The 27,486-nt window shown below is 40.1% G+C and overlaps 1 protein-coding gene across 1 annotated transcript; it reads right to left on the bottom strand.

Annotated features, from left to right (window-relative positions):
* Positions 1-8,460: 8,460 nt before the first annotated feature.
* Positions 8,461-27,220, bottom strand: LOC145432903 (solute carrier family 60 member 1-like). Its single transcript, XM_080309736.1, has 12 exons — positions 26,581-27,220; positions 24,273-24,355; positions 22,471-22,648; positions 22,051-22,167; positions 19,448-19,555; positions 19,022-19,120; positions 16,598-16,735; positions 13,022-13,161; positions 9,812-9,949; positions 9,069-9,162; positions 8,839-8,972; positions 8,461-8,758 (listed from the first exon to the last, which is right to left on the bottom strand). The coding sequence occupies exons 1-12, from the start codon at positions 26,609-26,611 to the stop codon at positions 8,672-8,674; spliced, it is 1,347 nt and encodes a 448-aa protein (XP_080165862.1). The 5' UTR covers positions 26,612-27,220; the 3' UTR covers positions 8,461-8,671.
* Positions 27,221-27,486: the final 266 nt, after the last annotated feature.

A 27,486-nucleotide genomic window follows, 5' to 3' on the forward strand; every position in this document is an offset into this window, starting at 1 on the left:
TACTGTTTAGAGATGTTTTGTTGGGGTTTGTTGAAAAATAAAATGTTGGAGATAGCAAAACCAAACAGGGTGACTTCGAGATTCTTGCAAAACATTTTGGATTTGGAGTTATCAGTCTCTGCAAATTAGTAAACAGTCGTTTGAAATAGAAATTCCATAAATTTTTTCGTAATCTGTCCCAATGAAGGAATCTAAACCTCGCGACGAAATCCATTTTCTTCTGTGATACAACCATTAATTAACTTCAATATGAGATGCTTGATAGAAATGACTAGTTAGAAAAACGAGAGAACTGTAGCGTTGACACGGAGATAGCGAAACAAAACAAGTTAATGCGCTATTTTCAAATTATACATCAATTCTTTCTGTTGGCATAGGCTAGGTTTACTCATAATGATGATGGTGTACTCAAGAACAGACAAATGAAATATATTGCGACTCTTAGCCAATATATATAACATTTCCCCCTGATAATTAGCAGCACATGTATGATTTTCGAGTATGTATGTATGTATTAGGGATGGTGTGAACCTCTGAAAGGTTCAGGTTCGTGTGAACGCGAACCTTTTTAAAAGGTTCTGTGTGAACGCGAACGTGAACCTCATGACGTCATAATGCTAATTCCAACCCTAGATTTCAGTGAGTTGATATATTAATGAGAACAATAGGCTACTTAGCGACAACTCGAACCACATTATGCCACAATGCAGGAGTAGGCTACATACTGACTTTTTAACCGTCACCAAATGTACCAAGTGGGGCAATCAAATGATATAATAATCCGATAAAATCAATATTTTCCGTCACTTTGCCAAGAATTTCGACGAGGACTTGCGGGAAAATCTAAGCTTACGCCCTAACGGTATAGGCCAGACCTGACAATGTATTCGGCACCTGAGGATTGGCACATTGATATTGAGCAGAGTGTAAAACGGGGTCCTATACTTGCTATATTACCCCATTAACAAGTTATACAGCAGTAGCCAGCATCTCAGTCGCGCGGATTTGGTTCTAATGATACAGTAAACATGACAAGTCTAGATTTTTTACATCAGAAAACGATATTAATCTCCTGGATTGGTTGAGTAAGCATCATTCGATGAATACCTGTAGTGTATTTCGCTCGTGATGTTGTGTGTTTGCGGATCAAGGTCACAGCAGATAGTCACTAAATATTGACAAACGGAAAGCTGGATATTTCGAGCAAACTTTTGTAACAAAGCAAGTAAAATTTTTGAGATTGTCAAGGTGCATGCTCGTTTAATGTTGCTTTTTTATGCTGCCAGCGCTATGCACAGAGTGGCCCGAGTTGAAATGCGAAAACTTTGAATGAAGTGAGAATTATAATACATGAAAAAGGTTCACATTGCAGAACCTACCAAGGTTCTGTTGTGAACGCGAACCTCTAAATTTCGGAGGTTCACACACAGAACACGAACGTGAACCTCACGTTCACACCATCCCTATGTATGTATAATTGGAAATGGTGCGTATAACTGCAAATGGTTTTTTGCACCATGCCACTTCAAAATCAAAAGTTCTATACTATAGCATATCTAGTGTCATACTTCTCTACCAGATAATATGACAAATTCAATTACTGGTGCACTGGTATAAGGGCTAGAGAGTAATAGTTCAATTTCCATTGGTACGTCATGATACCGCGCATTGTCCTGCAAATGTTGTCGATGTCGATCGTACTTTCTACATTCAAGTAGAAAGTGGGCTACCGTCTCGGGTACTTGGCAATCTTCGCATAATTTTCGAGTAAATGTTTGCCGATAGAAGTAAGGACTATAGGCTGGACGTGATATGTTCATTGAAAATTCACACCCACAGCTGCCGTCGGAAGCGTTGCGCGTTAATATTACTTTGGCCTAAGTGTGGAAATGGATTTTCGACACTCGTTCATATCAAATCAAAGACGCGGATTTTCAAGACCATAAATACAGCTGGAAAATTCCCTTCGAAATAATAAAAGTTTACCCAATATCTACATATAGCGTGCTCTAATTTTCCAGTAAAGTCATTGTGTGCTTGTTTATCACTAGCACGCAATTAATATTGACATAAGACAGATGATGGTTACACGATAATTGAGCTAATTTTGAACTACAACTTGAGAGGGTCCGTGACGGTCTAAAAGGGGTCCGCGAAGACAAAAAGGTTAAGAACCACTGCACTATAGGCTAGGTGGGTGTCTGATTCCATATACTAGTCCAAGTCGCTTCGACATCTTCCTGTCTTTTCATTGTATCGCATTTTTGTGGTGTATTGAACTGATAAAAATTGCTAATAAACCAATGATGATGATATCCACAATGGAAGGAACATGGAAAATACAGAACATGTAGCCTACATCATTATGGCAATGTATTTGCTCTGCACTACATGTTGACTACATGTCGCTACTACAAGATCCATACTACACTGTCGGTTTGTGCAGTCGATAGCGCATTGTATAACTGCGTTGGGATTGTCGGATTGAAAGCTAACAGTATGTGAGGCAGATCCATCGGTGTCTCACATGGTCATTTTAGTCTCTTTATGCGCTGTCATTGTACATAACAATGTCGAATTTTGCGTTACTTTACACCTAAATGGTGTGGGCACAGCGAGATTGAACGGCTGACTGTATTTGGTTTACGTCATACTTTCCATTTGTCCAAAGGCAATTTTACGACCATTTTTGACCGGCTTGTCGAGCACTAAATTTGATAAAACTGGTATCAATGAGAAGCTGCCGCAGTACTGATTAATAAAATATAAATTATATTCTGCTCATGGAACTGGAACCCCCAAAATCAACCACGATTTTTGCATTGTGATCGAGTTTAACATTGTGACGCAACAAACTGTCTGGCTATTTCTGAGCTGCATAGTCTCGTTTTGCCAGACAGTTTTGTTTCGTCAATGTTCTTAAACAAGCTAACCTTCCCAGGACGCTTCCATGCGAGTTGGTAATATTAAAGCCACCTGAAGTGACAAAAGTCCTCCGAAAATACATCGGTAGACTGAAGGAGAAATGATAGTCGGGCTACTAAATAGAATGTGTTGAGAGACAACACAGGAAACTCCTGAAAAGGATCGGGAAGAAAATTCTTTCCGCGATGAGATCGATGGCACTGGCTAAGTGATCTCTTTTCATGATGCATGGAAGCCGGTTCGGCCCTCCAAAGATTTCGAAGCTCTGAAAACCTTTTGTGGATGACTGGCAACATTCTTTCCCTCAACGGCTACTGTTGAAGCCGATATTTCCCAGATTCGCTGGGCGAGAAATGAATTTAGGAGGAACTTAGCTGACCTGAGTTTGGAAGCACTGTTACAGTGCAAACGATTTAAGTCTATTCAACAGCTGTAACAATCAGCTGTTGAGCGTGTTTGTTGGGCTTTTCTTTCTTTTTTTGCTTATTGGCACCGATTCCGATGGATACTGCACATTTTGTGGTTTCGTTTGATATTATTAACCTATGAAATCGTTAGGATTTTTCTTCTTCTTATTGTTTCCTGGCACTGATTATACGTGGATGCTGTTGCCCCGATTTCAATGACTTCTTTACCTCTGAATCAAAAGCGCACAAGTACAACACACGCGCGTCCACGTCGTCCAAATATCATATGATCGACCGAAAAGATCATCGCTCTATCAAATATGCCGGACCTGATGTGTGGAACAGTATCCCGCCGGCCATCCGGCAGTCGACGAGCATGTCCACATTCAAGTCGAAATACAAGCAATTACTACTAAAGAGATACAGTCCATCCTCAAGATTACCGGACCACGACTGACCTATCGATCTCGCTTCCCATGACATGCCGCCCTATTTCTTGTCGCTTCCTTTTTCTATACTATCTTCTTTACTTTCATTCAGTGTGCATGCCTCCTCTTTACATCGCCTCGGCCAAGGTGCTGGGTGTCCGATGCCATAGACAACTCCCAGTCGCTTCGACATCTTCTTTTCTTTTCATTGTATCGCATTTTTTGTGGTGTATTGAACTGATAAAATTGCTAATAAACCAATGATGATGATGATGATGCTGCACATTTTGTGGTGTCTTTTGACAAACTAGCCCAAATAAAGCGTTTTGTGACTAATTCGAGGCTGAAACTATCTATTTAGAGGACGATGCCAAAACTGCCAAAAATAAAAATCGAAAAATGCCAAAAATAAGTTATTTTTGGCAGTTTTGGCATATGCCAAAAATAACACGGCCTGGTCATATACGCAGCAAAATTCGACTGAGATGCTTTAAATCAGCAACGAAGTGACGCTCCGGCGGGTATTTCGGGAGATGAGCGGAAAGTTGACATTTTCATTTTAGTCAACCACTCGACGATGTGAGGGGAAAAACTGTATTTTGGGCACCGAGCGAGAAAGTTGACCTTTTTTGTGTGTTTTTTTTTTTAGTCAACCGACCACAGAGTGGGTAAAATTTACTATTTTTTGAGAATTCTCCTGCGGTTTTGCAAGTCTGAAAATTCTGAAAAAGTGTCCTCTTTTTAGATTTTCAAAATATGGTAACCATAGGCAACGATATCAGGCAGATATCGTCTGGGGTTAACAGTACACTAGTAAAAGGAAAGATCTTACCGTATTGTAAACCCTCTTGCATGAACACTAGGGTTGTTCAAAATTTGGAAAATGTTTGGAATACTACATATCCATGGCTTATTCTGTAGATTAGTGTTAAAAAACAATAATGGGCCTGAAATAAGCTCGCAGGAAAGCCGGTAACATTTGTCTAAATGCGTTTGAAAGTAGCCGTCGGCGAGTGGGCGGGGCATCGATGAAGTGGGCGGGCAAACAGAAGCCAATAATCTTGATTGGTTGAGGCCGGTAATAATAAGCTACTGATTGGCTGACAGACCGACTTTGTGAACACTGATGGTAACGATTTCTGTGTGTTGTTGCGCAGTCGTTTCTGTTGATGGCATTGCAGGCATGATATGTCGCCTTTGTTAATGTTGTCATCGAGAGTCCATAGTACAACATTGCAACCCCCTAAGTTATTATCTACCTGCAGAATGTGTATAACAGTGTTGCTATGTATTGCACAGGTGTTCTAGTAGTTGAGACACGAATAAACTAGATGCATGCATCTTGCTGCCTTCGACCTTTCCAAAACTTACTGATAGTCAGTGAAACTCAAAAATTTCCCACCATTAGTCAACAACTCAGTAGTACTTGTTATGTCTAGTCGACGTCTCACCAATTGTCGAACGGATATTACACTTGTTATTCACGATTGAATGAAGGCAAAAAGCACTATTTACAACAGACATTAAAAAAGTACGCTGCAGGATCAGTGTTGCATTGTCAGGCACCAGTTGCAGATTACAGGCTTTTGATTAGAGTTGACTTCCTGCTGTCTCCAACTGTCTTCCTATGCTGTTCCACAGCTTGAAGCAGGCTGTCTCTTTGTTGTTCATTGTCAGTCAAGATTGCAGCATAGTCTGTGCTTAGCTTTACACCTCGTTCTGCGGTATCATTAACGACTTTGACAGAATTGATGTAGGAGCTCATTCTGGTGTAGGAATCTGATAAGTTCCAAACATCAACCAATTGAGTTAGCCACGCCCCAGAGCATTCAAAAAGATCAAGCCACGCCCCAGAGCATTCAAAAAGATTAAATATGTACCACGGCTGTGGCCCAATAAAATCAGACAAAGTAGTGTCCTTGTTGATATGTACAGTTGCACTTAGCAAGGCCGGGCCCCTTCTGAAACTTGAAGTTCGCTCTACCTGCAGGAGCGTCTTTCCCATATTTTCTCGGGTTTCAAAGCTTTCACTCGGCGAAAACAAGGCATATACAGCGGTTTCCTCCGCGTTATACCAGTCATACTTTAAAAGCTGTTACAAAGCAGCTTTGGAAACTGGTGATCATGTTCCTTGTAACTCAACATGTCCTGGGTGAATCTCAAGTCATTACCAGCTGCATCACGACAGATGCTGGAATCAACCCAAGCAGGTATATAAAAGTGAACTAAAAACAAATGGAAGCGATGCAGTAGTTCCACTTCTTCAGATTTGCAATGTAACTGATAAGCCCACATCAACATCTTATGAGCATACAAAATTGTGCCCATCCATCTTGTATGGTGTGTTGCACCAGGCTTATGATGATGTATATCTTCACCTGCACCGAGATGAGCCAGAGCAATAGTCACACATTGTCTCTAGTCATCCTTTGTGAAGAAATCTTTTCTGGTCAGTAGCAGCTTGAAGTTATCAATTGTCATTGCTGCTCGTTCTTTAAAACAATGAACACTTGCTACTCGTGTCGCAATCCACTAATTACCTGACACGAACAACAGACCTCCGCACTCGAGAGTAGAAGTACTTCTTCCATAAGCCACAAAAACTACTTGAAGTAGAAGTAGAATTTACCGACTTTAAATCTACTCAAGTAAGTAAGTAGTTTTGAAAACGGTCGTAATTCGTTCGCATGGACAGTCAAAAGATGCAAATTGTGCTATGCGGAAGGTGCAGAGAGCTTGATTCGTATTGATGCATCCCATGAGGTATCAATTCTTGACATCACAATAAGCATTCTTTCACATCATGGGATGCAAATTATAGTATTGATGTAAAAATGCGATACTAACCCTTTGTTTACTAGAAGACCACGTTTTAGAGAACATCATGGCAGGGCGCCATACCCCATATTATAAGGCCCTAAGTTTAGGCGAAGAGCAATACGGGAAAAATGTATCGGATACGGCTTCAGCACATTGCACGATTAGTATACGTTAGTATATTAACGTTAAATACAAATACCGCTTCTAAAAAGCGGAAAATATATAGCATGTCTTTTTTTCATAAAGCTTCAACGGTGATCTGCTAAAACAGGTGTAACGTTAAAAAAGCCGGATTGTCCAGATTAGCAGGACACGTCATGTGCTGCTAGATTACGATATGATAGGTAATTGCTAGATTGCGAAACGATAGTTTCAAACGTTATGGTTGGCCATATTTACTGTAATGAAATATTTGATATGGGCGACAATGCGGTGTGAGCGGGAAAAAGCAATCCGGTACCTAAATTATATTCACTGACACTTTCGTGAAAACACATTTGTCACTCCATAATTACTGGGCGCGAGGCGCAACAAAATTTCTGGGCTTTACTTAACTTTTATGAATATTAAATGTTGGTACTCTGTGAAAACATCCCCGAAATTCCCTCAGGCTATATTTCGTATTGTGGGATAAAACAACTTTCATTTGACAAACTGAAATTAGCGGTAAGTAAGTAAGTAGATCACAAAATATTAGGAAGTAGAAGTAAAAGTAGAGAAAAAATATCTACTTGAGTAAGTACCGGAAGTAGAGGAAAACTACTTGAGTACTTCCAAAAAGTAGAAGTACTTCGTTACTTACCACCTCTGACATCAAGTTCCATTCAATGACGATATGCAAACTATTAAATAATAAATATCATGATACCTACATCTGTAGCGAAGATTCGGGCAATATCTCTACGTTTTCCGGGGCATAATGCGACAAATTGTGCGGGCCAATAACGCTATAGCTAAGACCACGCATAAACCCGAGACGTGAATGTGTGGTTTGATTAAGCAAAACGTGCATGCCTCATTATTTTATCATACTGGGTGGGTATAGCCGAATTCGCCAAGGTCGAATGAACAGAGTTGTACGCGTCTTGTGGCGGCAACCAGCGTGTTGACTGCTGGATTAATAGTGGTTAGTATCATGTTTAACCATTGTATTATGAATTCAATGTACACTTTACGAATTGCAATACAATGAGACGAAACGAAGGAGTCGAAATGACTTGGTGAAGTCACACTTCCCCCTTGGCCTCAAGACAGGGATCAGATTTATTTTCGCCTGCACCATCGAGATGTCTCGACAATGGCGATGCGCTATGACATTTAAATAAGGACTTCTAGTCTGCACCACCATTTTCTTCTCCATGCTATCCGTGAATGCTGAGGGCCTAGATACTAGCCGCGGTCCGTGGATGCCAGTTCTCGGGTCTTCGGTCTGAACTGGCTGGGGATTGAATCCACGACCTGACGATCAATAAGCCGTCCGTATCACCATTACGCCATCTCGCCCGAGGTTTTCATTAGCTGATAAGCAGGGACGGCTCGCGGCTAAAATGGATCTTTGCGAGATGCAAGATGCTAGGAAAGGTGAATTTACATCAGTTCTTTCATAGTTCAAGTTGCAGATTTTGAAAATTGGGTAGTTTCAGTTTTAGTTGCGCTTTTTGAAAATCCAATAGTTTGTACAAGTCTAAGTGCATCTTCGCACTCTCTAGTAATCTTATGGTAGAGTGAGTTGTCGAGTATCAGCAAGACTCTGCAATATAAAGTCTAAACGACTTCGGAAAGGGAGATTAGTCCCTGTTCTTGTACAAGATCTGCTGATAACTGTTGGACCCCACTTCTTTGGAAGAAGGCATTAGCTGTATCTGAACGCATCACGAATATTAGCTTACGCTTCCAAATGTCTTGGTGCACAATTTGCTATTAGATTACAAACATATATACGGAGTCATCGGTAATATAAAATTAATAATGCGAGCAAACTATCATCCCAGAATCAATTTCCATGCGATGTTCCAAGATATCAGTGTGAAGCTTATATTAATCTACGAATCTCGTATTATCAGACAGTTTTCTGCGTTCTGTCGGAAATTGCTATTGTTCCAAATAGTATCTTCTGTAGGCGGCCATCAATGTAAAAACTAGAATGTGGAACAAGGATACTCCGGCTACCACGTACACCTGTTTCAATCATAAAAGTTTGAATATTGATGTTAAGACTCATCATACTTTTGTACACGCAGAAACACTCATCACCTCACCATTGAAAATGGAATTATCTGGAACAAATCCCCAGTCACGTGAGTCATCACAGACGTGCCAGCCCCCGACCCAGCAAAGAATATAAACATATACTTCCGTGTCATGTTAGTCACTTGATTGGACCAGACAACGCCTAAAACGTGAAACCGTTAAGCTCACTATCGCGGTGCTATGTTATTGCACAACCCGGGTGCAAAAACATAGGTATCAATGTCATTGCAAACGTTACCGCATGGCCGTACACTGGCCACGAAGAAGCCAAACAAAAATGTGAATATCCACATCACCACTTCGTTCTCTTCTCCCCAAATACTCATAATTATCTAAAATCATAAATGAGTTAGTTAGGACTTGAAAAGAATTGTTATTCCAAAATTTATAACACCAGAACATCGGTGACGGGCTAAAGTCATCGCCGTCAAGTCATTTCAGCTTTTTGTAGTCAAGTCACGCGAATTTGCAAAGTGAATTGAGTCAAGACAGTTTACGAAATATTTTCAGTTTCATTGGCCCGACATAAGGTGCGGACACAAATGCATATCAGAACGCATTATATCTCGTCAAACGTGATGTCATTACTCATTCCACTTCAAAATTGCATGTATACTAACACTATGAGTCATGAGTAATAGAAGTAATTAGCCGAATATGGTGATGACCGAGTATACTGTATGCTAAATAGCCTATTTGTGTGACCATAATTAAATGTAAGCGATCTTTATTGACTGAAAAGCTAAGATGGCAGTGTCGACCTCATATTTATGTAAAGGAGAAATCTGAAACAGGAATTCGTAACCAAACGTCGCCGTGATGGCCAGCATAGGACCAACTGTTCACACAAATGTTTTAATCGACAGCCAATAAATCGAATTTTCAATGTCGTTTTACGTTTGGGGTACAAGAGTTCGATACATCTTGTCAGGGTGAAAGTTTTAATCTATCATCTGTGCATAATATTTCAAGCCTTCCTACCGCCGATGCACTTGTCCCAGCCAAATCCAATAGAATGATCAGATTTGGCTTGAAATAACGCGACACGAGTACACCCGAAACACTGCCGACTATATTCCCGATCCAATATAGCGAGTTGAGAAACGAGGCTTTTCTCACCTGGAAATATAACCCACACGAGTGGTTGTACTGTTCAGAGAGATGGTTTCACTGGCATAGTGATTAAGTACATAATTCGTACACATCTCTTTTTTTGTCTGTGCCATGTAGACATTTATGTGTTAGGAAACATACTACATAGCTAAGCGGCATCAAGTCCAACTACCGATCATTTCCAATTTGAAACTTCGACCACTCATAAAATAATAGCATCTATGGTGGAAAATTATTTCTGTTCGCCATGACCTAACATCGTGCTCCGGGCATGCCTATGACAAGAATAGTCACGCTTATTATACTATTTCCTTCTTCAGATGGGTTTTCTATACACTAGAGTGAAAGCCACCACTAATTTATAGTCTCGGCTCTGTCATGTTTCTATGTGTCGGAGGTTTATCTGGGATCCTCATCGCCAAGCCGTGTTATTTTTGGCATATGCCAGAACTGCCGAAAATAACTTATTTTTGGCATTTTTCGATTTTTTTTGGCAGTTTTGGCATCATCCTCTAAATAGATAGTTTCAGCCTCGAATTAGTCACAAAAACGCTTTATTTGGGCTAGTTTGTCAAAAGACACCACAAAATGTGCAGCATCCACGTATAATCAGTGCCAACAAACAATAAGAAGCAGAAAATACCTAACGATTTCATAGGTTAATAATATCAAACGAAACCACAAAATATGCAGTATCCATCGGAATCGGTGCCAATAAGCAAAAAAAAAGAAAAGCCTAACAAACACGCTCAGCAGCTGATAGTTACAGCTGTTGAATAGACTTAAATCGTTTGCAGTGCTTCCAAACTCAGGTCAGCCAAGTTCCTCCTAAATTCATTTCTCGCCCAGCGAATCTGGGAAATATCGGCTTCAACAGTAGCCGTTGAGGAAAAGAATGTTCCCAGTCATCCACAAAAGGTTTTCAGAGCTTCGCAATCTTTGGAGGGCCGAACCGGCTTCCATGCATCATGAAAAGAGATCACTTCGCCAGTGCCATCGATCTAATCGCGGAAAGAATTTTCTTTCCGATACTTTTCGAGGAGTTTCCTGTGTTGTCTCTCAACAAATTCAATTTAGTAGCCCGACTATCATTTCTCCTTCAGTCTACCGATAGATTTTCGGAGGACTTTTGTCACTTCAGGTGGCTTTAATATTACCAACTCGCATGGAAGAGTCCTAGGAAGGTTAGCTTGTTTAAGAACATTGACGCAACAAGACTGTCTGGCAAAACGAGACTATGCAGCTCAGAAATAGCCAGACAGTTTGTTGCGTCACAATGTTCAACTCGATCACAATGCAAAAATCGTGGTTGATTTTGGGGGTTCCAGTTCCATGAGCAGATTATAATTTATATATATTTTATTAATCAGTACTGCGGCAGCTTCTCATTGATACCCATTTTATCAAATTTAGCGCTCGACAAGTCGGTCAAAAATGGTCGTAAAATTGCCTTTGGAGAAATGGAAAGTATGACGTAAACCAAATGCAGTCAGCCGTTCAATCTCGCTGTGCCCACACCATTTAGGACACCATGCTTTCACCCCTAATGCCCGGCACAAAAACAATTTTATTCAAATATTTGAGACTGTGTGTTTTTTTTCGTGTCAAGCGTCAATTAAATTTCCACGATGTTTATGGAATGCCTGCATTCAAAGTCCCGTCAAATAAGGCCTACTTGGAAATTATACATTGAATATCCCTGCTATTGATGCTGCGGCCCGCGGCGTCATCAAAAACTAGAAAATGGACCGCGAGCACATTTGAGTTTGAGACCTCTGATTTAGGACACCAAGCTTTCACCCCTAATGGGTGGGCTGGGCCCAGATTAAGAAACCTGCCTTTCACAAACGCTCTTCTCGCTTGTAACGCGGTCCTGTCAACACAACACCATGAACGAAATACACATTGAGCAGACCGTGTTATTTTTGGCATTTTCGAATTTTTATTTTTTGGCAGTTTTGGCATCTGGCTGCTGAAATGCCAGAAATAACACGGCCTGCTCATCGCCGATCCAGCTGTAAATGCAGCGCCTCGAAAAGCCCAGAGCAAGAGAGAGCCTAACTCCTGAAAGATAGTAGCAAAAAGACCAGAAAAAAAACGCAAAACAAGCGTTAAAAGGCCCATATGAAATTTACTCTGCGGGCGCATATGACCAAGTTGTTAAAAGCGCCTATTGCGTGTACGAAATTTTGACAACTTTACTGACAAAACCACGTTAGATTGACAATAACGCCAATAACTTAATCGCCATGTCGGAGAAATGTCGAGACAATAAATTACAGAACAAATGTTATTACAACTATCCACTGGATACCACAAGCGGGTTGTACATAATACGCACATAATATATCTTTTAATATGTACCGGCATGTAATATTTATTGAATTTCTTGCAACAAAAAGAATTCTTCGCGTGATTTCCTGCGAATCGGTATTGCATATCCGATGTCAATATGTTAACTACAATAGCCAATAAGCGCGACGTATAGAGAAGTCGTTGTCGTTACTGTTATGTGGCTTGAACAAAAATTGGTTCGGATTATAAATTTTCCCGACATTCGTTTCTCTATGGTAAACACAGTCCAAGTCCAATGGTATGTCTTAGTGTAGCGCTGTGCAATGAACGGCTAGGCTACCGTAATATGATACACTGGGATTTCGAGGCCAGCCATTTCCGCGCCAGAGTGTGGTTCAAAAATGATAGGCTGCTAAGATCTTGGTAGAAATTGAGTGTCTCTTGTTGGCCAAACATTCGATATTGATTTGTCTGTTCGTCAAAATGGTTTACACCGAATTGCCCGTCTTTGCGATCTGAGTAGACAGGGGAACACAATGCACCCTAATTTTAATTCGTGTGCGTCAGGCATATTTGCGTTTCGTACAGCTGTTGTCTGCTCGTTCTAGCTTATACTAATGTTAAAAGTGAATTCTCTTTGAGGTGGGAGGCTTGGGTCGCGAGATGCAATTCAAACTCAGATGTGGGTCGCGGTCTAAAAAGTTTAGGAGCCACTGAAATATACCGACGAACATGCTTTGCTATCAAGAATACATTATGTTCGACATGTAGCCTGGCACTCACATTCATGTCCAACGTTGAACATACTGCTGTAGAGTAAATGAAGGATTGAAAAACCATCAGGTTTGATACGCAGAACATATACATGAAAATGAGTATGAAAAGCACCCAAACTTCCTTGATTGGTCGCTCTTGTGGGGCCTCTGAAAGAGAGTTGCAGAACAGGAACATTTTCAGATTTTCCAGACTAGATAAGAATTAGAATTGAAATTGCTGAATTCGCAAAAACTAGAAAATTGATATAAATACCGAATTAAAAGATGTACAGCATTATACAAGTTCAGCTCATATCAAATCAAAGTTCATTATCATAAGCATTAGAATGGAAACTGTCTGTATATCAGGTTTGGATCGTTCCGCACTAAACAGTTCTCCTGCTGTAGCATTTTTGGGAAAAGAAGACATTCAAATAGAATTGAAATGAGAGCATTGATGTATTTCACTAGATTGGAACTAGATTACCGGCAATTCGCGCTAATTATTCTCATAAGATTGCTAGAATTATATCTATGTGTTCAAGTGTAATGTCATGGAACCGGAACCGGAACCGGAACCCAAAGGCTATAACGCGGGCGTCAAACATACGGCGCACGAAGCAATTTCGAGTGGATTGATTCAGCACATTTCAAAGAAACGTTAAGATTTTTACTAAGAAATACTTCAATTAAATAATCCCTCAAGATAGCAGATGTCGCGTATATTCAGGGATCACATTATAACCACCAGACTGCGGAGTTGCGGTTTATAGTCACCATTAGGAACAAGTCGCTGACATCGACACCCAATTACGAGAACGCAATAAATTGCATATTGACATCAGGGTTCTATGACAAATTGATAAAAAAATCGTGTAATTGACATAAGCGAAAACGCCAATCCGAAACCCTTATATGCAAGTTACATAGAGAATAAACTGAAATATACGTGGTCGCACTAATGCTTCCCTTCTGATTCGCCCGAATCACAATATAATATCAATGAACATGAAGATAATTCCAACGTTCGTGTTGCAGCTGAAACTCTTTCATTTCTTAAAACGCATACGCAGGTTAGACGCCATTATACGACTAAAACAAAGAAAGCATAGAAATATGCCAAGTTATATCGTCGTTGGAGTCACTGTTGTCTCGGTTTATAACTGTTTTTTAGCCGCCCAATCATCGCATTATTGCCAATTTCATTGTTTTCGAATAAAGGTTGCCAGAATTAAACTCCTATGACATGTAATATGTAATATAATCAGGGTTGCCATCGACATGGACCCAAAAATAAGGACAGTCAAAATTTAGATTGGCATGAAAAAGCGTTTTTGTACATACGTTGTATTTATTCGAGCCGTGGCATATCACATTCCATACTTTTCGCCAGAAACAATCCAGCAACACCTTGTTATTAGAAAGTGCTTCATGGATCTCACGACAGCTTATAGGTCTAGGTTTACTTGAGCCGAAACAGCACTTCACCCCCCCCCCCCTCCATAGGGTGATAAACCAACGTTCTTCACCTCGTTGTGATAAGAGGCGTCAACAAAGATGGAAAAATGCCGTACACCAAGTTTAGACAAATTCATTTTTGGGCGCATGGAGCAAGAACCCCACTACAATGCTTGTACTCTTGGTCCTGGCCGGGGAAAACTTATTTGCGACGTTGGAGTCAGGGAATATTGTTTTGAACAATTGCGATGTGCAATTGTTGGTGAGGAATGATAGCTGGTGTTTGACAGTATGGAATGCCCCTTTACCCTCTGCAGCAGCTGCCTTGTAGTTTGTGGTCGTTGGTGCTGATCGACTTGTGGAAAAATTATTCACAGACTGTCTCAAATTAATCATTATGACACACTTCTTGTGTTTCGGGGTATCAATGTGAGTTGAAATTGCGGTCTTTCCTATGGCCTCCAGGTTAATGTCACTATTGCCGATATTACAACGTGAGAAACCTTTCAAGTTTCGTAAGATACCTTTGAATTCTCTCTTACAATCGTCATGAAAAAAGTTTTTGCGTCTGCGCATTTTAACTAACCAGATTTGGCCTTATTAGTAGCTAAAACTATGTGCACAAGTGCAATATAATTTAGAAAATTTGTCAATGATTTATAGCTTTACTACTTTTTAACCAATTTGTCGACTGCACTGCGCCTTTTTTCACTGTGCAACAAATGCTGCCTTCGCCACAGCTCGAGCTTATTCTGATGTAGACCGACTGCGGCAGCTTGGTGCAGACGAAACTGCTATACCACCACTCACCAGGGTTGCCAACTACTGGAAGGCTCTCGGAGCCAAATATATTGTAAAATAGTGCCAAACTGACTGAAAAAGTGCCAAATTATCTCAATTGTTCGAAATGACCATATATTTAAAGAAAAATGAGCTTCAACATTCCATTTAAGCTTAAATTAGGCTACAGAAGGAAGATCGTACACCTTGGCGGAATTTGTTTTGCACTGCGTATACAGGGTTGTCAAGTAAATTTAAATATGCAGAAGTCCACAATTCGGAAACAAAAGCGGCACGAAAACGAGCAGCACAAACTTTACAATGGATCAGCTCGCTTAGGCATCACGAATTATAAATATGCCTTAACGATCTAATCTTAGCCAGTGTTCGTTCTTCAATGTTCATATGTACGTACAAGAAAGGGAGACCATGTCTGGTAGCCTAACTGCTGAATGATAGTTGGAATTACACACTGGATTTTTCCATGGAGAGCAGATAAAATGATCTTCGACCTATTTCCATGTACACCACGGCAGTTTTTAGCAGGCCATGTGTAGTGTGTACTGTACGTATGGCAGTGCAAAATAACGATTTATAATAGGACGTATGACATGTATGTCCCTACTGAACTTATATATTTCTCTAATTAACGTCAATTACTTCCTTGTGTGCACGAGCAAACAGCACTTTAATATAATGATATAATGAACTTTTACCAAATTTTGATTGTGGTAGTTGAAGAAAGTCGAAAGCCCCAAAATAGTGCCAACGTGCCAAACTCGAAGTTCCGGTGCCAACCCACGTCAAAATGAGCCAAAGTACAGAAATGCAACTCACTGCCCTAGCCCTCACCAGTTAGAAGTCAAATCTTCTGGTGTGTAAATCTTGAGAGTTCCTATCATTTTTGATGTCATAAAATCTCGACGTAAAAGCATAATTTTAGAATATTATGCAACACTACCAGAGAAAAACGATCGAAGTTCTTCAGCGTTTTAAAATAAGACAAAATAAGGACGCAAGTCGAAAATAAGGACATATCTTAGAAATAAGGACAGTTGAATTTTCTAAGACGTGACCCTTCAAAATAAGGACAAATCTTAAAAATAAGGACGGTATGGCAACGCTGAATATAATACTATCGTGTATGCTTGATAATAAAGTATTCAAATGAAAAAGAAGGACGTTGATTTTGAGGTAATATTTTGGAATCATTCGACTGGTGCGGTCCGCGAGCTATCTGAAGGTTTGAGTCCGGCCCGCGACGTCATTTGAGTTTGACGCCCGTGTTCTACATCAATATTGGCAAATCGCCAATTGTTACATTTCGATGAAATTCCGATACCATAATGTGAAATGAGCGTCATACCTATCTCATTCCTTTTATCGTGGAAAATCTTCTTTTCAATGCCACATAATAGAAGGACGACGAAGATTATTGCTACCAATGTCACGTACGAGCCAATCGCCACAAAGCACCAAATCACGGGGTTGAACGTATCGGCTTCTGTAATCATGAAATATCATCAAACGCGACCAATTGTATACGAGTTTTGTGCGCTCATCTTTTATACTTGTTGCAGATGGAACGATACACACGATATTCTCGCTAAATTAATGAGATAGTCAGTAACCAACTGCTGTACGACGTTTCCGGAGTAATCGAGTAGTTACTGGCTACTTGCAGAAGGGCTACTTCCCCAACTGCTTATGTTTTCATATGAAATGTGCTAGTACTTTTTTCGTTAAATGACAAAATTTCTACACTAAATTTTCAAAAGTACAAAATAGTTTTGAGACAGGTTTGCATAATTTTCAGTTGGAGAATTGTTATAAAAACGCATGAAATATCTTTCCAATGATTGCATCAGTTTGTAGTGCACTTAGCCATTTTTGTCAATAGCGAAAAAGATCTTCTAGTTCCAAAATTACACTTCCACTTCTTTCGAACAACTGCAAAAAGTATTCGGCCTATCTATCGAATCTACTTCGTGATGCTCTACTTCCTTCAGTACTACGGTTTTACTTCCGCTTGAGTATTTTTACCAATCCGCAAACTAGCATTACACCTATTCAAGATCGGTTGCCAGGATGCCCAACATACGAGCATGCGACACAAATGAAAAACGACAGTTGAGCATGGGACACTTCAGCAGGGCACTTCATAACCCTAATACTAACCCTAACCCGAGACATAGCCCTGGAATTAACCCCCATATATATACTTACCCCAAGCCTTACCCTAACCCAAACCGAAATCCAACCCTAACCCACCCCTAACCCGTAATTTAACCCACATGCTCATGCGTCACATGCCCAATTGTCGCATGCCGAAGTGTCGCGTGCTATAATATCGCATGCTCATATTTCCGTGGACCGCTTCCCACTCTTTGAAGCTGCAGGATTTCAGTCTCTCCGGGAAGTTGCCTTTGGTGGATTTGGAAGATTTTCTCCCCTTCTGATACCTTCCCGTCATTTTGTTAACGATGGAAGTGTCTTTGCCGTTACTCTAGCCTTGGATAACCCTGTCAGTTTCCAGCGTTCTCACGCATGTTGCGGCTACTTCGAGAACGTCGTCAAGGGATGGATAGGTTTGTGTTAGACAATGCCGTCTCACATCCGCGCGCGGCGTTTCGTCAATGATGAGATCAAGCATTGGCTCGTCAACATAGCTCTGATCACAGCCTTCTCTTGAACGCGTGAAGTGCAATCTTTGGAGATTCCGCGTAGAGTAGCAATCCAATCGGCATACGACTGTCCTGGTTTCATTTTGTAATTGTAAAATTATTACCTGGCTGCTTTTACATGAATGGAGTCCTTGAAGTGTGTAGACAGCTTCTCAGTCAACACGTCGAAGGATTGCACACTGACATCAGCAGCACCAAACAAATTACGTAGGGGCGAGTACGTTTCAGGTCCAACCGATGAGAGTAGACACGCTCTTCTTTTCTCCATGCAGGAAATGCCGTAAATTGCTAGGTGGTGGCTGAATCGTTGCAGATATTGGTCACGTTTCTACATTGATTTTATGAACGAATCAAACTTGGGAGCGGTAGCTTCAGATGTTGACACACCGGACTGACCCTCTGCGTTAATTGCGCCATTTCTTCTTTGTGCTGAGCATTTTGCTGCTTCATATCTTATTTATGCTGTGCCATCTTTTCTTTGAGCTGTGTGCGTTGTCCCGCCATCATTTCCTGCTGCTTCTCGAGAAGCAGCATACGTGACTCCATGATGTATGTCAGTCGCAGAAATAACTATGAATCCGACTTCTGACACCAAATGTTGTGCTCTTGATTTTTTTTGAACAATAACTCGTACGACGAGGTTGCAATATCAACTCCAGCAGAATAACTTCGAGGCAGCGACACGATCCAGAGTGCAGATTAACAAAAGACCAGTAGACAACAGAACACAGGGTATAAATACGAAGCACGACACACGAGAAAATAATGATTGGCGGTAATTACTAATCCTAGACAAATAAGAACCAAACGATACCAACGTAAAATGGACGAACATAACACAACCCTCGCGAATTCTTCATCTACCGCAATTCTGTAATCTGACCTCCTCATATATTGCATAGGAATAACAATTTGACTGTGTTACTGAAATTTAAAAAAATTACTCCAATCTCGCTATTTTCCTTTGGGGACAGGTTGCTCGCCGGATTATGTTTGTATTTACCAGTTTTACTGTGAATAAAGAATATAATAATAATATTTCGTAGAGATTTACGGCTACTTTGATCACCTCTGCCAAATTGATGTCGAAGAGAAATACTACAAACCTGCAAGACGGTCCGTGTCATACAGGGCATTCTTTGAGTCGATGTGGCATGTTCTGGCGTTGGTGTGATGCCGGCTCTCCATTTCAAGGAATGGCTTCGCTTGAATATGATAATGAATTTTAGACGTCATTTTAGTCAACTCACATTCACGCTTCCATTGAGAATGGTATGCACGTGATAAAGATAAATTGGATGTACCTAAAAATGGCGTATATATTTGAATCTCTCCTGAATTGTAAACGATGCCACCTGTGAATTATTGGAAATTATCTATATAATCAATTTGAGTGAAAAAATAGCTGGTACGTTTTACAGTACTTGAAAATAGATTTTAGTACAACATCCATTGTAGTAAAAAAATCCATTATTTTGAGTAGGAGGTTTCTGATCTATATAGGCTCTATATATATTGGTATCAATTCTTACCTATGATTGGTGCAAGAAATGCTCCGACAATGAAAAATACGTTCGTTATCTGTACGAATGGTCTGGCTGTAGCCTCGCTCCAATGTTTCAGATACATAGCTTCTATACCTGCAGTGAACAATAATAAGATCTTGTTGATCGACTACCCGGCATGCTTATTACGAAGATTCACATTCAGCATGCAATTATGCATACGGCACACGACATGTGTGTGTGACTATTTTACTGTATGCTTTTTCTTGGTGCCTGATGTAGCTTTGTGAAGGATCATCCACAATCTTGCGGTATTCAGTGACAAGACAATACTGTGCTAAGGTTGCCATACGTCCGGAACTTGTCGGGCATGTCCGAATTTCACCGTTCAAACTGCGCCCGGGACGAAATTCCAAAATATGCATAAATGTCCGGAATTATGAAGGCTTAAAGTAGGATCATTTTGTTCGTAAATAAATAAAACAAACGATACTAGTTTTGAGCGGATTAATGCCGCTGGAATTTTTCTTCGCGATGCGCACGATTTAGGGTCGCATTCATTGATTTTAGTATGCGAACCACCGCCCTTGCCAAACATGCAATCAAAAATATATAAATTACCCATAATTTATTGAAATAAGTCTACTTGTATTCGCAATTATAGGAGAACGGTATATTCCTAGAGACAGTTAAGGCCGTTAGATGCTCCGGACAAAATTACTGGCTCCAATCCTGGGGGTCGTTTGCCTTTATTCTGGGTTTCGCGAAGATGTTGAACGTAGTCAGCTTCCAAAATAGGCCCTGAGTAAGTCTGGACAGAGGTGCTGACTATGCTTCAGTAATCAGCTTATCAAATTTTGACCTGGGCCACAGAACATTTTCAAGTTAGAAATGAAGTCGTGACCATAAAATTTCAAAAACCACTTGATGTGCAACCTGCTGGAGCGGAGTGGCATTTAGGCTCATAAATTCGTGTGACATGACAGGACTTTAGCGACCAGATGCATATAGAACCCGATAAGTTGCATCAATGACCCTATGGTGGGATCAAGATCAGTATTTATTTGGACGGGAGAGAGTTGAAAATATGTTGCTTTGGTCCTGGTTACAAGATACAACCACATAAATGCAGCTACCTAACATTAAAGTGGCTCTTGATCCGTATCATGACCACCCCTGCCCTATACCATACAAATGTATAATCTATACTGCGTACAGTAACATATCCCATATATATTTGAACATTTATATATGAATATATATCAATTACATATCAATATGGACTGCTTCGAAACGCGTGCAACATACGAGGTAGCATTTACTAATTGAACCATCCTTATTTGCATGCAGTCGACTTCGTGTAATTCGGACACTCTGTTTCCGCTCACTTTAAGTCATTTTAAGCGGGAAATCGATTGTGTGTTATCGTTACATGGTCATGCGTATAGGGCAGGCAGACGGTGTATCCAGGCAACTTCTTTTCCAAACTCGAAGTTTGAGAGAATTACAAATAATTTTGTTAATCAGATAAAGTAGAGTATTTCGGGGGCAGATTTATTACTAGATTTAGTGTATTCGAATCAAACAGACGGCTTACGTTCAATATACTCCAAGCCTTCTGGCGGCTCTGACGGACCTCTAAATATGTCATAAAAATAAAAATAGATGATAGTTGTTGTTTGTTTCTATAAATAGTTGAAGTGTTTATGTATATGAATGCTAAAATGAGGGATATTAGTTATGTTTAAAGCCGTAGAAGGCCGCTTCTGAAAACCGGGAAAGAGAATTCTTGAAGACTAGGATCAAACGCATGGATCAATTCTCGTATGACAAGGATATATCGTGAGTTCTCCTGGTCATCTACCTTTGTATATCGTCTCTGTGGAGAGTTAATCTCGACACAATTTTACTAACATCAAAATAACGGCTCATAGGTAAGTATAAATTGCAATAAGTCCAATAATAATCGGCGTAAAATCTCCTACAAACGTGTGTATCAAGTGCTGGACTGTACGAAGAGCTATCACATAACGACATAATAGTATGTTGTAGTAATGATATGCATTTTCAGTTTATTTCAAAGTATAGCAGTCGCCGATCTGCGTCTACCAATGCTAAAATAACCGATATAGAATCTATAGAAGTCCATGTGCATGCTTTTGAATTAGCTTGATGATGAGATCGTGAAGTGGGCAAGCTGCCTATACATTTTCGTAATAAATAGCCGACTGTAGTGTTTTTATGTGGCTCGGTACGTACTCTGAAGTTTGAAATAAGGCTCCGAATTCCACCAAGGTTGCGAACCAGTGGCCTATCTGTTCGTCTCGATTATTATTCGAATTTGCATGCATGTCACGTCATATTTGGTGATACGACTGTTCATGTACTATTTCCTTTTGAAATATTTACTAGCTGCCGACTGTTACCCCCGACGACAGACAGCCGAAAAATTCGGGTTTATTTTAATAGGAACATTATATTCAATGGTATATTAAAGTTCTGTGCCTAAGTGCCCATTGAAATCTAAAGCTTCACATTATTTTCAACCAGAGGATTGCCGGGAGTTACAGGTAGAGTTAAATCCGTTTTGAACATATCTTTGTCCAACATTTCTCAGTGCTGCATCTCACCACCATAGAAGTACCCGAACATGATTCCACCGACGGCTTGGACAATTCCAAGCAGTGCCCTTGAGTGAAGGAATGGCGTGACAGTCAGCAGAGCGCCTAGTGCCAGCGAAGTAAAAGCTGAAATAATTAATTCAAAATCAACGACGTGCTTATCCGGTCCTCATTAGATAATTCTAGTTGTCGGATTAAACTAATTAGAACTTAATGTCGGTAGTCCAATTCTAATCTAATTTTTGAGATGTTTCTGTGATCCCATATTAATCTAATCTAATTTCTGGTTTTCCTGGGAATGCTACAGGAGAACGGTATAGTGCCAAACGTGCCAAGCTTGGTCTTAATTCAGTAAATCTACTTTTAATCTAAATTGTAAACGCTGAAAAGTTTCCAGTTGTCCGACCCTGCTCATAATCTGTCTCTCACACAAACTCCATAGGTGATGTGACCTCTTCATAGAGGACGAGAGGGCGCTGAAAATGATTGCTCCAACAAATACTCCGACAGATCGTACTACGAGTACTACAGACACTTGGTCGATTCTTGAATCCGTGTTTACTGCCAGGAATTGCAGCGTTGGTCCGGTAATCGATATGAAAAGCCCCTGTGAAGACATCCCTTATAATTTCTTCTGCAGTACTCTTGGTGAAAAGAGTATACATTCACCAGAGGTGGTGAAAGTAAACAAAAAAGCTACCCAAGTAGAAGTGGAAGTAGCGACGCACAAATCTACTCAAGTGCGAGTATAAATTTTAAAAGCAACTTCAAGCTACTTAAGGTAGAACTAGAAATGACTGACTTTAAATGTTCTCAAATATGTAAGTAGTTTTGAAAACAATCTCAGTTCGTTCTTATGGACTGTCAAAAGCTGCAAATTGAGCTATGCGGAAGGTACAGAGAGCGTGATTCGTATTGATGCAACACAGGAGGTGTACATTCTCGACAGAAGAAGCATTCTTTCGCATCATGTGAGACAAATTATAGTAGTGATATGAAAATGCGATACTAACCCTTTGTTTACTCGAAGACCCCGTTTTAGGGAATATCATGACATGGCGCCATACCCCGTTATAAGGCCCAGAGCCTAAACGAAGAGCAATACTAAGAAATTGTATCGGATACAGTTTCAATACTTTGCACGATTAGTATTCCTTAATAACAAACGTTGTGTATCGTAAAATTGCCATTTAGTGCGGCTTTATTTTCGGAAAACAGAAGCATTAGCCTACTGCACTTGCTCTTATACTTCAATATGCCTATGTTGTGCAGACAAAAGAACTGAAAGTAAATAGAACTCAACGTATGATACTTGGAATTGAAAGGGAAATACAAATACTACTTCTAAAAAGTGGAAAATATACTTCATGTCTTTTGTCCATAAATCTTCAAAGGTGGTCTGCTAAAATAGGTGTAACGTTAAAAAAGCCGGATTCTCCAGATTAGTAGGAGACGTCATGGACTGCTAGATCACGATATCGTAAGTAATTGCTAGATTGCGAAACGGTCATATTTACCATGATGAAATATTTGATATGGACCACAATGCGGTGTGAGTGAAACCACGCAATCCGGTACGTTAATTATAGTCACTGGTACTTTCGTGAAAACACAATTGTCACTCCATAACTACTGTGCGCGAAACGCAGCATAGGTTCTGGTCTTTTCTTGACTTCTATGAATATTAAATGTTGGAACTCCGTGAAAGCAGCCCCGAAATTTGATCGTCATCATTCCTTGGGACGGAAATACTCATGACTTTGGGCAACAACATTACTCATCTCTAGCTATAATACATATGCAAACGTGCACTACAATAGCATGATTTCTCTATAAAGACCTAAATTATCTAACTACCGCTTTCAGCCTATTGGTGTATCTCGACTTTCAATACTTTCCTTAGCAATGAAAAGCATACATAATCAGCTTCTGCAGTGTATTCTACTTTGATGCGCTCTGTATTATTGTGCGGCAGCTTCATGCACCGTAGATTCATAGGTCGAATATAGGTGTATTTATCAGATTTCCACGATAACGCGGAGACTGAAACAGGTAAACTGAAGTTTCCTGTACCAAATCATCTGTGCCGGGTATGGGCGGGTTTTATGCTTATCGACTATTATAAGAAGCACACACATCAACAGTGCAACACAATCACGACCACGAGCAAGTCCAGGTCTGAAGATTTGGGTTATTGCGACTCTCCAACCATTCGAATTCGTAATACTCACATAACAGCTCATGGCGAGCGATGATACCGTTACGAATAGCACGACCCAAACAAGGGTTTTCTGGTCTCGCCTTTCACGGTGACCTGTCACAAAGTAAAATGCTCAGTCGTTGAAACGATGACATTCTATTTCTATATCTGGGGCTGGACAGAATTGGGTACCCCAGAACGAATGTAATGCCGGTTTTACATCCCATTAAAGATTAAATGGAATTATTTCCCAACCATATCTATTTTATGTCACTTTGTGTCAATGCTGTTGATCGCGACTTTAGGAAAATGTCATTTCAACTAACATGCGTTGCGTAGCTTTGTACTTCATTTTTCGCATGTCGTGATATTACCAATCGAGGTTTACTGCCTTCCACAGTGGAAAACAGTATCGAAACTACTATTCGTGTTGATGGATTAGGCCAGTGCTCTTCAACCTATTTCGTCATGGTACACTCTTTTAACTTTCATTCGAAACTCATACACCCCTGACCACATGACACGCTGATTCCGCAGTAAGCTTAATCCAGGGGAGTCGAACAATTTCGCTAGTCACAGACATTTTCGATTAGATTAGATATATAGCATACAGCCGTCATGGCATCTCGACGTCATAGTCACGATAAATTAGCTTCTGCAAACTTGCCGTAGGCTTGGGCTACTATATCTATGCACCAATACCGGCAGTTCAAATGCTAGGGAATGTTATATGGATTCCTTTTCTACTTGAAAAAATAATTTCGTCGATAATGCTGGTTGTTTCATATAATACTGTCAAATATTTATTCATTCTTCGCCCACGTGATCAGACTAACGAATAGAGCTGATATAGGAGGTGTCTTCGAAAGTTTTGGGCACAGAATTAATGATGGTGCATATTCCGGTTTATTAAGTCACTTTGTTGCATGTTGCTATTTTTGACGTCCCATCAGGATTGCAGGTATTGTCGAAATCTATATTGGAATCGCCCAAACGTAGCAGAAAATAACCTTTATTGGTGAAACGCACACAATTCTGTCTGATATTTCTTTATTGGGTGCATCATTTTCCTCTGCGTTTTGATTATGTATGGTGTGGCGCAGAATACACAATTATATTAAAAAAGGAAAAATCACCTTGAATCGCACCAAGCGTGAATAAGATTTTGAAGTTTAATTAAAATCTCTCAAAGATTTAGGAACCAATTCGTTCAATTCAAATTGCAAATTGACGGCCGTCAACACACGCTAATTTAATTATGTGTAAAGGGCTCGCATAATTATTGCTAAACGGCTGCATGCGACCGTACGTACGCCTGCAGGATTCCACATATGGCCTGGTGAAATATTGATGAACAAGGCTGCAACGTATTAGGAATGCGAAATACTAATCAGGGCTCTAGGTTACCGGACCACCACCTAACACAGTGTCGCTCAAACTCGACCCATTACCAATAAACGATGAATCAATGAGGTTAAGTATTTGCTTATGTACCACAAAAGGAATGTTATTTACAAGCTGCGTGCAGCTGATATGAACATTGCACTATACTGCATAGGGTTACCGTACGTCCTCTTCTAAGAGGATTTGTCCTCTTTTTTGACTTTTTTGAAAGCGTCCTCGAAGGACCCCCTTTTGTCCTCTTTTTTGAGATTTTGTCCTCTTTTTTGAAAATTTAGGTCATCTTTAGAGCAAAATGCGAGTGATATGCCGTAAATTAGCACAGCAGTGACGTTCAAACGGTATTTTGAGCTCTGAGCAAATAGATGACTTTTCTTTCAGTCAACCACCCGGCAAGGTGGAGGAAGAAACGGTATTTCGGGCTCTGAGCGGGAAAGTTGACCTTTTTTTTTAGTCAACCGATCACAAAGTGGGAAAAGTTCACCGATTTTTGAGAATTCTTCTCCGGTTTTGCAAGTCTTAAATTTCTGAAAAGTGTCCTCTTTTAGATTTCCAAAATATGGTAAGCCTAATACTGCACAACCTGTCAACATGTTCTGAGGCATTAACATGCCTATTTATTGTGATATCTAGTCAGTGGTCCATTTCAATGCGGGTCTGGTACACCCCAGGACACCCCATCTGAGTGGTACACCCTTTTATAATTTTGGTACAGCCCAGAGTGTACGAAACATCCGGTTGAAGAGCCCTGGATTAGGCTCCCTCTTAAGTTAGTGTAATGAGCGTATCATTTCAGTTCTCGAAAGCAATCACCTCTCATTACTCGAATCGTTGTACACAGCCATAATCGTTACCTATGTGTGCGTATATCTCAACACCAAAATCAGGCACACAAAAATAGCGTATATACCATCAGACCTCAAACGCATTGCACTAACCATTGTCGAGTAAAGTATCCTCTTCATGCATGCTGCAAAGTTGGAATAATATGTGATCTGCGTCTCCAACCAATCAGTCACTTCATATATCGGGTTTAGACAGTAACTGTAACGGATGCTCATAGTCATACATACGATGAAATTAGAAGTGTCAATCATTTAATACCGCCATATGAAGTCATATTTCTAGGCTTCCGCTATCATAGTTACAACGTACGCTATAAGAGAGTGGTAAAGGGAGTCTTTATGTCCATCCAACCGAAATACATAACAAACCGACAGCAATAATGGTGGTACAGAAAATAACCATGCTCAGTATTCGGTATCAGATAGGAATGATCGATACGATAACTAGTCTGATCATCTGATCACACCCGTATCAGTCAGATACGCTTGTCTATGCGCAGTCTGGCTGTAACAAAACATGGTTAAAATGAATTTAAAAAATGAAATAATAAAAGGTGGTAGCAAATGTCATTCTTCCCTTCATATCAACTTTGTCTGTGCATCAATATCTTGTCAGATTCGTCAATTTGGCGCGTAAATGCTTGCTATCCACTAACTTATAATTATAATATTCCTCTCAGCATAAAGGTACTGTCGATTTTATTCCTCCAACAAATTGCTCGCTATAATTGAAATCTGAAATTGCATTGCAGCTATATGAACGGAAAAAGCATATCAATATTCTTCAGGATGTTTATGTTGTTCTATGGCAGTTTCCTTGATCATTACGCGTGCGTCGACAATCAGCACATGTGCTATCTCGGTGGTTGCGCTATCGTGGTATGGTGTGCTGCTATTACGCGTACAATTATATTATCACTTCCTTTTTATTACTTTCATGATATCTCTTCTGTTACTTTTAATTCAATGTGCATCACTCATAGTTATACATGTTCCAAT

The sequence above is a fragment of the Botryllus schlosseri genome, chromosome 2, assembly GCF_051294905.1.
Source record: "Botryllus schlosseri isolate E-star chromosome 2, Bs_hap1, whole genome shotgun sequence".
Classification (NCBI taxonomy): Eukaryota; Metazoa; Chordata; class Ascidiacea; order Stolidobranchia; family Styelidae; genus Botryllus; species Botryllus schlosseri.

Bases quoted from the DNA above. Each gene is read 5' to 3' on its own strand.
- LOC145432903 (XM_080309736.1), bottom strand. From the start codon at position 26,611: ATGCATGAAGAGGATACTTTACTCGACAATG. The intron at 22,649-24,272 runs GTGAGTATTACG...ATGTCTTCACAG, and splicing joins CGCTCGCCATGAGCTGTTAT to GGGCTTTTCATATCGATTAC. The intron at 9,950-13,021 runs GTGAGTGCCAGG...TTATATTTCCAG, and splicing joins GTTCAACGTTGGACATGAAT to GTGAGAAAAGCCTCGTTTCT.